Source organism: Canis lupus, chromosome 6, assembly GCF_011100685.1.
Source record: "Canis lupus familiaris isolate Mischka breed German Shepherd chromosome 6, alternate assembly UU_Cfam_GSD_1.0, whole genome shotgun sequence".
In the NCBI taxonomy this organism is placed as follows: Eukaryota; Metazoa; Chordata; class Mammalia; order Carnivora; family Canidae; genus Canis; species Canis lupus.
Window position 1 is genome coordinate 12,993,801 of NC_049227.1, and position 10,033 is coordinate 13,003,833.

Below are 10,033 nucleotides of genomic sequence, written 5' to 3' on the forward strand. Positions count from 1 at the left end.
CCAAAGAGGTCTGTGTCCAGTCCCCTGGCCCCACCTAGCACAGGCGGCTCTGAATGTGTGATTAAGGTTAGAGACCCTGAGATGGAGAGCTTACCCTGGCTTGTCCGGTGGGCTCAGAAGAGCGGGTCAGAGAGAGGACAGGAGGAGGAGGGACTCCACCACCTGCCTGCCTCTGAAGATGCACATGGGGTGCAGCGGCCTCCCGAAGGTGGGAACAACCCTCAGCTGAAGCCCAGCACAGAAACGGACTGCTATTCTACAGTCACAAGGAACTGAGTTCAGGCAACCAAAATGAGCAAGGAGGACACAGCCCTGCTGGCTTCTTGGGTTTGGCCCCATGCACACTGGACATCTGACCCCCTGAACTGTCAGCATGTGCATTTGTGGTCACTTGTTGGAAGCTCAACAGGAAGTTAGCACAGCTCCTCACCTTCTCCCTCAGTCGCTTCTCCACACAGTTGGCCCCATACCACTGAAACCAAACCAGCGGTGTCCCTTTCCTGCCTGGCAAAGCACTGAGTGTGCCACAGGGACGATGGGGAGAGGTTTGCATGGCTGGTGCCGCCGGGAGCATCCGGGGGAGCACATGTGAAGTTCCTACAGGGATCGTAGACCTTTCAGTCTGGAATAAAATTGGGGTATTCGGCCTCTACCCAAGGATCACAACTCAGAAAATCTCATCTGTGCCTGCATCACCATCACTCTTAGTAATGGCGGGAGCTGCTGTCTGCTGCACACCCACAGGGCGTAACCAACTTCATGTATGTCACCTGGCTTTGCCCTCGGGGGACCACTGCTTCATGCTGGCTAAGCCTAGGCCCCACAGCTGGCGATCACTCAGCAGGTACTGAGAATCTACCACGTATTGGGGATCAGATCTTGCTCAAATGTCTTTGAAGTTATTTGATTTTTTTTATCCTAAAAATGAAGTGTGGGTTTTCTAGAGAAAATTCAGAAACTGGGGACGCCTGGGTGCTGAGCCCAGCTGGGACGCAGGCATGTGGTTGGCTTCCTCCACAATGGCACCAAACCAAAGCAAAGCTGGGCTTCTTGGTGGCATAAGCCCATAGGGACGGAGAACATGGAGATGAGACGTTTGGAGGCCAGGAAGGGGGATGAGTGCCTGCGCAGTGGAGGAGGCTGGCTCCTGAGGAAGACGCGAGGAGGCCAAGAACAGAGGGGAGGATGCAGATCCTGGAGCAGGAGGAGGTGCTGCTCTTGCTCCTTCCAACCCCAAGATCTGTAAACGGGGAACAGAAAAGAGCAGAAAGCCAGGAGTGGCTCTTTGAAAAGTCTAATGAAGGTGGGGAATTACAAATTGCTGATACCAGAATGAAGGGTACATCATTCCGACCCTATATTAAAAATGAGTAGTAATGATTGCATCTCAGTAAAACTGGGGGACACATTTAACAGTGTTCATAGTCAGGGCAGCTGACTGGTTCTCCGGCAAGAAGTGCTTTGGCCTGCACTTCGCAGAGGCAGACGGGGATGTCACAGGTGTAGAGCCCCAAAGAGCACTCAGCGGCACAAGGGGTGAACAAAGTGGGGTGCATCCACCGGTGTGCACTTCTGCACAGTGACGTGGATGTGTGGCCGTCGGCAACCATGAGCAGTGTCGGTGAGCGAGAGTCAGGCCCGGGGTGCAGGGATTATTGTGGTCCCAGCATCAGGACCTTCCTCCCGAGGGAGGAAGCCCGGCTGCGGCTGTAGCATTGGAGTCGGGACGCTGCTCTGCAGGGGAGTGGTGGGGCCTGGGCTGCTCTCCGCTCCTGTCCTCAGCTGGGAGCATCGGCTGGCCCCCCTGTGAACAGCAGTTGGGCACCTTGGACGTGTACGGTTCCCGTGTGTTCGTGGTACTTCCAACACGACATGCACGGGAAGAGGATGAAGCGGGCACTCTGGGTGCTCTGCTGCCCCCCTTCCTACACAGCCGGGTGCCGGCCCTTTCCTCACACTTGCCAGCAGAAGACCAGGGCTCATTTCTAGAGCACTGAAGACAAAGGGTGTCCAGGCTAGGAAACCAGGCTGTCAGCCCGACACCAGAAGTCTCACCCCGATAAAGGGGGCTTCTCAGGGGCCAAGTGGCTTCTGAGTGCTGGAGGCTGTGTGCCACTGCCGGCTTGGCTGGGACCTGTGCCCTCCCCCGCAGCAGGTGGCTGACCTAGCGGTGCTGGGTGGTTGGTGGGAGCTGGGAGCTGGGGATGGAGGATGCAGACATGGGTCCCACCGTGAGGCAGCCAGGCAGACCCAGCACCCACGCTGAAACGGGAGTGAGTGGCTTCCAACACGAGAGACACGGGCTCGGGGAGATGAGGTCGGGGGACACCGATCAGGGGTTGACAGACTTCTCTGTAAAGGGCCAGGTGGTCAATACTGTAGGCTTTGCGGGCCACAAATAGTCACCATCCCAAATTCTTCTGTTGTTGTTAAGCCCTTTAAAAAAGGTGAGAACTTTTAGCCTGAGAGTCCTATAAATACAGGCCATAGTTGGACATCCACTGAAACAGACTTCTCAGGAAGAAGAAACTTTAAAAAAAATTTATATCTTCATGAAGATAAAAAAAGACTTAGTGTCCGTTAAATAATAGGATTCTATAAATAAGAGAACCAAAAAGACTCTCGGAAACTAAAACCGTGACAGCAGAGAGGAAGGATTCAGTGGCAAGATCGGGAGACAGAGGCCACAAAGTCACCCAGAAAGTGTCCCTGTGCTGGGGTAAGACGGACGCGCGAGTGTGCTGGGTCCCTGCTGGTGGCTCCCTGACCCCAGCCCTGGACGCTGCACGGGGTGGGCAGCGAAGCCTGGATTCCAGGGACGGGGAAAGCCAGAGGGCACTGCCTCAGGCACCCGGAGGCCTCCAGAGCCTGTGGGCTCCCAGCGGTGCCCTGCACCTCCCCCCACCCCTGCACCGGGAGCCTCGGGGCACTGCTGTCCCTCTGGCAGAGGCACCTGCTAACCGCAGCCCCGGCCTCTTGGCAGTAAACCCGGGAGACAGTGAAGCAGAGGAGCGAAGGCAAGATGGGAGGAGGGCGCCGGCCAACAAGGCCCAGGTCCAAACAGCAGGAGTGCAGAGCGCGCAGCAAGTGGCAGCCCAGACCCCGAGGTCCCGGGCCGCTGACCCAGAGCTTCTGGAGGTGCCTGCGGCTGAGCAGCTCGGCGGCCAGACCGACTTGCAGGGGGGACTCAGCGCCAGGGTGTCGGGACCTTGGGAGCGAGAAATCTGTGAACTTCCTGGAAGAATAAAGACGGGACACATCCCGAAGATTAGCCAACGGAGTGTTTTCCAACTTTGAAGAGCAACCTCAGGAGCTGGGGGACAATGAGCCACCACACGCCACCCAGGGCGTGAGCGTGGGCCGGCCCCGATGGGCAGGGTCAGCGGGGGTCCTCGGGGCACCTGTCAGGAAGCTGCGGGAGAGACTGTGGTCCAGGGGACGTGCAAGCTGTTTGACGTCATCGTGCACAAGTCTGCCCTTTTCTGCATGGCTTGGGCGGCCAGCCCCCCTGGAGGAGCCTCCCTGTCCTGTGCCCACAGAGCCAGTCTCGGGGGTCCCAGGTGGTGGAAGGCTGTGCCGTCATGGAGTCTTGAGGCTGCCGGGTCGACGACTCTTCCATGCCGTGAGGCAGGAATCCCGTTTCTCTTGCCCTGTGTCCCCAGGGCTCCTTCCCTCCCTTCTCGGCCCTGCCACGATGCGGTGAGAGGCATGTCGGGGGCACAGCGTGCGGTGTGGTGCCTGCTGGCCCCTAGGAACGGCCACCTCTGGGGCTTTGACCCCCTTGCTGGCCTCATCAGCCCTTACAGGCCTCTGCCCCTGCCCGCAGAGTGCCCGGCAGACCCTCCCTGGGGGTGTAGCTGTGCCCCCCCAGGGGTCTTGACCACAAGCTCCTTCTTGTCACCCAGATGAGCTGGGCAAACCTGCGGGCTGCGTTCCCCACCCTGAGCCCCGCACAGCTGCACCGGCTGCTGACTCAGTACCAGCTGGCCTCGGCCATGGGCCCCATGAGCGCCTGGGAGCCGGGTGCCCAGGACAGCCCCGATGCCTTCAAGTCAGGTGAGCTGCCGTCCCAGGGGCAGGAGCAAGGGGTCCTGTGGGCTGTGTTGGGGGCAAAGGGGAGCCTCCCTGGGGGACTTCCCTAGAGGAGCCCGCAGAGCATCTGGGGCCATCTTCCTCCTGAGTGCCTGGGTCTGTCCCCTGCCTAGGGACTCTGAGATCCCACAGCTGGATGTCAGAGTCTACAGTCCATGGCCCAGTTCCAACCTCTGGGTCAGGCCAGAGGTCCCCTCCCCATCGAGGAGCGCAAGGATGGGGCCTTGCTCTGTGCACCACCCACCAGGAGGAGAGCAGGTCCCCACACTGAGGGGGAGGTGGTGTGCTTGCCCCACACAGTGGACATGGGCCTCTGTATGTGCATATACGTGTGATTTACAAATAGATGCCCACCTCTTTTCGTTGCACGACATCGTGATACAGAGATGGAAATTAAAAGAAGGTAGAAAGTGCAGCTAGAAATAAGGCCGTGGGCGACATTCTGCTGTGCCCCTATCACCTGGAGCCTTGGCCTGGATGGAGCCAGTGGTCTGAGCGGGACCCTGGGCCCCTCCTCACTCCTGAGGCCGGCCGCATGGGAGGCTCTCTGCCAGGAGCCCCAAATTGTGTGGGTGCTGGCCTTCTTGCTGTCGGACCGGGCTCCTGTTCTAGTACAGACACGTGCCACCAGCTAATGGATCACGGTGACACATGCGGAATGCAGTCAGCACAGGCCGGGAGTGCCCAGAGGGGCGGGTGGAGCTGGGGGTGAGGCAGAGGTTCCACTTGGCAGGGCCGTGTCCTCCCTGGGAGCTTGGGCTTCATCCTGGGTGGTCACTGGGACTGAAGGGCTGAGAGCTGGTGTGGGCAGCTGCCTTCGCCTGAATGCCCCACTGCTGTGACCCTAGTCCCTACAGTATTGGGCAGGGGTGGTGGGTGAGCCTGGTAAGGGGCAGGAAGTTTTGTTTTGGCCAGGCCGGTCACAGTGTGTCCCTCCCCCGCAGAGGATGTCCTGGAGTCCTATGAAAACCCCCCGCCTATCGTTTTGCCCAGTGAGGGCTTCCAGGTGGATCTGGAAGCAGATTGCCTGGATGACAGCATCTACCAGCACCTCCTCTACATCCGCCACTTCCTGTGGAGCCTGCGCAGCAAACCCAGTCCTGGGGGTGGGCCGTCCCAGCCAGAGTACCTCCAGGTACCTGGGTCCGACACAGGGCCTGGCTGCTGCCCTGGGCAGCTCGTGGAGCCCCGGCTGCAGAAGGCTGGGGAGACCCCTCTGGTTCTCCCACCACGTTGGGCCCCTCCTGTCAGCCTGTCAATACCTGAACTTTTTCCCTCTCCCCTGCCTCCAGGGCCCACACCACACCACCCCGGAAGGGCACCCAGAGGGCCAGAGCTGCCCGCTGGTTTCCAGGGGAGCCCGTGAAGCCAGCCAGATGCGCGCTCTTCCTTCCTCAGGGGCTCCCCGAGCACAGGGCCCTCCGGGAAGGCAGAGCCGCGGGGGCCCCCAGGCTGGCCCCCTGCAGGCAGACTCCTCGTGCCTGCTCACGCCTCCCGGCACCCCACTCGGCCTCGAGCCCGCTGTCCCTGACTGGCCAGAGCCTGGTGGCACCTGTGGGCAAGCACTCCTGGAAGGGAGGAGGAACGGACAAAGTGGCTCCCGGGGGGCAGCTCCAGAAGGTGAGGCCCTGTACCCCAGCCCTGCTGGCACCTGGGCTGATCCCCTTTGGGTCATTCCACCAATGAGGTCCCGGGGGCCTGTCTGGCCTGGGCTTTTAGTACCTGCCCGGGAACCCTATAGCCTGGGACGCCAGACGGGGTGGGCAGCTGGACCATGCACAGATGGGACTGAGTCTCCACACTCAGGGCGGAGGGAGAGAGGACTCAGGTGACACATGGGAGGAGGTGTGAGGCAGGGGGGCAGGGAGGAGGCAGGGCGTGTGTGCCCCCCTCCCCGGGGGCTGGATGGGGGCAGAACAGCCCCCGACAGTGCTGCAGACCGCGGAGTGTGGCCTGAGCACAGGCACAGCCAGGCCGAGCCAGGCCGGAGGCAGGATACCTGCTCAGCGGTGCGGAGATGGGGGCTGCAAGCTCTGCCCGAAGCCCTGACCTGACCTGAAGAGAGAACTGATGCAACCCTCCACCCTCACGGTGGCCCCAGTCAAGAAAGGGCAGGCTTTCTGGGGGTCCCAGTACTGGGCAGGGGGCCTGGGGAGGGTCTCAGGAGAGTTCTGTGGCAGGAGAGAGGGAGCCTGGGGGGACCGTGGGCAGAGCCCACCGCTCAGCCACTGGCACTAGCCAGCCTCTGACAGGGGCTGGTGTCCTGGGGCAGCTGCAAGGGGGGGGGTGGACGTGCCCCAAAGGCACACGGGGGCATTGCCCACAGACGGAGTCCAGACCCTCCCCCCGACAGGAGCTGTGTGAGCACCGCCTCTGGGCTTGGGGTGGGCTGCTGCGGCAGCGTAGACAGTGGCACGTCTCCTTGCCCACCCAGGAGATGGGGCGGGTCACGAGGACGAGCCCCCGGCCGCCCCCTCCAGCCACAGCTCCAGCACCGAGGACTTCTGCTATGTCTTTGTGGTGGAGCTGGAGCGGGGCCCCTCTGGACTGGGGATGGGCCTGATCGACGGGATGGTGAGTTGTCCCTCTGCACAGGCCCGCAGCGTGAGAGCTCACCAGGAGAGGAGGGCTGGGGACCAGGGGCTTGGGGCGTGGGCAGTTCTCAGGAATCCGGGAGGAGGGAAGAGCGTGCAGCGTCACCTCGGTCCTTGGGGGCTGTGATGGTGTCCAGGGCTGCCCTCGCAGACACACTGAAGACCACGGCGCCCTGAGGCCGCTGCTTCTCCCCCCAGCACACGCCGCTGGGCTCCCCTGGGCTCTACATCCAGACCCTGCTCCCGGGTAGCCCTGCAGCGTCGGATGGCCGGCTGTCCCTGGGAGACCGCATCCTGGAAGTGAACGGCAGCAGCCTGATGGGCGTCAGCTACCTGAGGTACCACCGCCTTGTGCTGCAGCCCCAGGGTACCCCAAGGCCCGCGAGCAGGTCCCATCCTTACCCTGTGGTAGAGGTCCAGGCTCAGCCCTCAGCTGCTCGTTTGACCTCTGACGACACCCCAGCTCCACCAGGGGCTCCTCGGGGTGGGGGGTGGGCTCTGGACCAGGCAGTGTGAGCACAGGCCCCTCTGAGCACTTCTGGGTCACGGCACGGGGTAGGCCCCCATCCTGGGCACCCCCGGGAGCCCCCACGACACGAGCCCTGCTCCACCATCCTCCTTCCCCTGCGCTGGGTTTCAGAGCCGTGGACCTGATCCGACATGGGGGAAAGAAGATGCGGTTTCTGGTTGCCAAGTCTGATGTGGAAACAGCCAAGAAGATCCGCTTCCGCACGCCGCCTCCCTAGGGTGGCCGCCCCTGTGCTCCCCGCCCTGCTGCTCCCGCGCTCATGCCGTGTTCCCTGCTGTGGATAATGTACATCTTAGTGTATATTTTATTTATATGACAGATAACACTAAATTGTGATGTTTGTTACAGAGCTTTTATGTTTAAAAATTTTAATGGAGACGTATAGATTCAATAAACTATCTTTCGTATTCTGAGAGGGTGGCAGTGTGTGGAGCTAGTGTGGACACTGTGCTGTGGTCCAGAGGGAGACCCCCTGGGAGGACGCAGGATCCTTGTGATGCCCCATATGGTTTTAACTAACGCTCTGTCCCCCACCCAGCCCTGAGGCCCAGAGTGGTGGGGAGGGGGTAGCTGCCTCTGCTCCTGCTGGTCACACATGCACAGCATAAAGTTCAAAGGGTCTAGACAACCCCTGACCCCTGGGCACCCAGGCTCCTCCCTGAGCCTCACGCCCCTCCTGACCGCCCCTCTGGTCACAGAAGCTGCAGCTTTGCCCTAATACCAGGCCAGGCTTTTAATCTGCAACTGGGCGGGTGTCCACCGGGTCACCGTCCCTTCACCCCGGCAGGAGGCTCACCTCCTTCACCAGGCGGCTGGCGGTGCGCAGGGCCGGGGCCGTGGCAGTGTCCTGGTGATGGCGGGGCTGGGACATCTCGGGATCTTCAGCAGGGTCAGCGCAGTGGCCTATGTACAGATGGCTCTTGTGCGGTCGTCACAGCGCAGAGCTCACGGCTGGGCTCAAACAGGCACAGAGAGACCTGGGGGAGAAAGGGGCTGGCCAACGCGCCCCTCCCAGGGAGAGGTGTCCTAGGTCGGGCCCATGCCCTGGGCTTCGCGCAGCTCCATGCTGCCCTCTGGCGAGCGTAGGGGAGAGGCGCGCCTGCACCTGCTGCAGGCCCTTGGCTGGGCGCCTCAGGTAGGGGCCAGGGCTTGGCCTGCTTTGAAGCGCCGCCTGCTACTGAATCTGAAACTGCTGGATGATGTGTATTTTTTAAAAATTCACTTTAAATGTACAATTGAACCAAAAAGGAAAATTCCGATAGCTCCAAATTGAAGCAAGGCCTCAAGTTCAGAGGGGCCAGCAAGAGCCTGAGGCTCACCCAATTACTGGTCTCGGTTCCTGACCGCTGTGCGCGGTGGAGGAGACAGAGCCGTGGAACCCAGTGGGTGACCCCACAAAACCCAAGTTCCCAAGGAGCTGGAGCCCTGGGAAGGGGCTGGGCGCACAGCGGCGGGCGCCTCACAGGCGGTAACTGCTCAGGGCCCCCTCCGCTTTGCAGCCTGATCCTCTAGACCGGCCACGGCCATACTAACGCTCTGAAGGGACGGGACGCTCAGTGTGTGAAGACCTCGCTCACCGGCTCAGCGCAGCTGGAGGGGGTTCCAAGCTCCAGGTGGGGCCACGTCTGCCCCACGCGCCTCCCGCCTCCCAGACGGACGCACGGGCCGGGGATGCTCTCGGCAGTGGCAAAGCGCGAGAGGCCGAGCCCCGCTCCGCAGCACACCCCAGGCTGCGTGGCCTCTGCCCACAGCCTGCTGGCCCAGCACGTGGCACAGGACGCCCAGGGAGGGGTTCGCGCCGCACCCCCGGCCACAACCCGAGGGTGGCAGGAGACCCCATCTGCCCTTGGGAGCCCCCCGGGGTCTGAGCTCTGGTAGTTTGCCCCGCAGAGAAAACCTAAAGGGACTGTCTCTCGATCGGCCTTGGCTCCGTGTGAGGCAGGGAAATGGGTCTCCGCAAAACCTGTCCTCCCCAGGCAGCCGCCGCTCGCGCAGGTTTGAGACGGAGCTTACGGTAAACACCGCACGCTGAGCGCGAACCGAAAACAGCCCCGCAGGCATCCTGCAGAACAGCGACTCCCGGCGGCCGGACATCCTCAGCTCGGGCGCGGGGCCGCGCGAGGTCGGCCTGGGGCACGGAGGGCTCGGCAGACCCGGCCTGGACGCCCGGGGCCGCGGGGGCGGGGAGCCCAAGGGTTGCTCCGCCCGTCCTCGGTCCTCCACCGGCCGCACCTGGCCGCCACCTGTCCTCTCGGAGGACGCCAGGCGGAGCCGAGGCGGGCACCCCCGTGTCCGCGGGAGGGGAGGGGCGGGGCCGGGCCGGCGGGTCGGGCGTGGGGCTCGCGGAGCAGGAGCGCCACCTGGTGCCGGGCGCCCGTGCGCGCGGCCGGAGCCGGGGGGCAGCCTTGGGAGCTGGTGTGAAAGGCTGGAGCGGGGCGAGCTGCTGGGGCAGGGGGCAGGGGGCAGGGCACGTTCCTTGCTCGGCCACACTCACGTGTCTCCCTCACGTGGCATAATACCAGAGCGATCCTGGATTTTCTCTCAGGCTCTGCCCGCAGGAGTCAGGCCGAGGCCGAGCACCCCTGCTGGGTTGGTGCTGCCCCGATGGCAGGGGGCTGCAGGCCAAAGAGCCCCAGAGCCCCAGCCTCAGTTTCTCTAATCATTCAGTAGTATCAGAAGACAGGCTAAGAAAGGATACTGAGCAACGGCCCTTCCAGTGGTGGCTGCACTTCTGGAAAGGTCACATGCTTCCTGACTGTCCACAGTCCTGTTGTTGTAGCATCTGGGCTGCTGTGGGGACTAGGTGGGAAGGAACAGC

The 10,033-nt window shown here is 62.3% G+C and overlaps 1 protein-coding gene and 1 long non-coding RNA gene across 8 annotated transcripts in view; one reads left to right on the forward strand and one right to left on the reverse strand.

The window, feature by feature from the left end:
• LOC479761 (monocyte to macrophage differentiation factor 2) overlaps positions 1 to 7,628 on the forward strand; it is a 101,134-nt gene extending 93,506 nt beyond the window's left edge. For 4 of the 5 annotated variants that reach the window (XM_038539574.1, XM_038539577.1, XM_038539575.1 and 1 more), the window contains 6 exons: positions 3,906 to 4,056; positions 5,037 to 5,227; positions 5,385 to 5,712; positions 6,527 to 6,666; positions 6,885 to 7,024; positions 7,327 to 7,628. In XM_038539574.1, coding sequence (XP_038395502.1) covers positions 3,906 to 4,056; positions 5,037 to 5,227; positions 5,385 to 5,712; positions 6,527 to 6,666; positions 6,885 to 7,024; positions 7,327 to 7,432 — 1,056 coding nt within the window. In that variant the 3' untranslated portion in view covers positions 7,433 to 7,628. The remainder of the gene's footprint in view (positions 1 to 3,905; positions 4,057 to 5,036; positions 5,228 to 5,384; positions 5,713 to 6,526; positions 6,667 to 6,884; positions 7,025 to 7,326) is intronic. The other variant, XR_005360648.1, reaches the window with a different exon arrangement.
• Positions 1,197 to 9,384, reverse strand: LOC119872164. 3 transcript variants are annotated; one of them, XR_005360651.1, is made up of 3 exons: positions 8,012 to 9,384; positions 2,954 to 7,336; positions 1,197 to 2,436 (listed from the first exon to the last, which is right to left on the reverse strand). It is a non-coding gene; the product is annotated as an uncharacterized LOC119872164 (long non-coding RNA). The 3 variants fall into 3 exon arrangements; XR_005360650.1 differs by lacking the exon at positions 1,197 to 2,436 and having other exon boundaries at positions 2,527 to 7,336; positions 8,012 to 8,192; positions 9,229 to 9,384; XR_005360649.1 differs by lacking the exon at positions 1,197 to 2,436 and having other exon boundaries at positions 2,527 to 7,336.
• Positions 9,385 to 10,033: the final 649 nt, after the last annotated feature.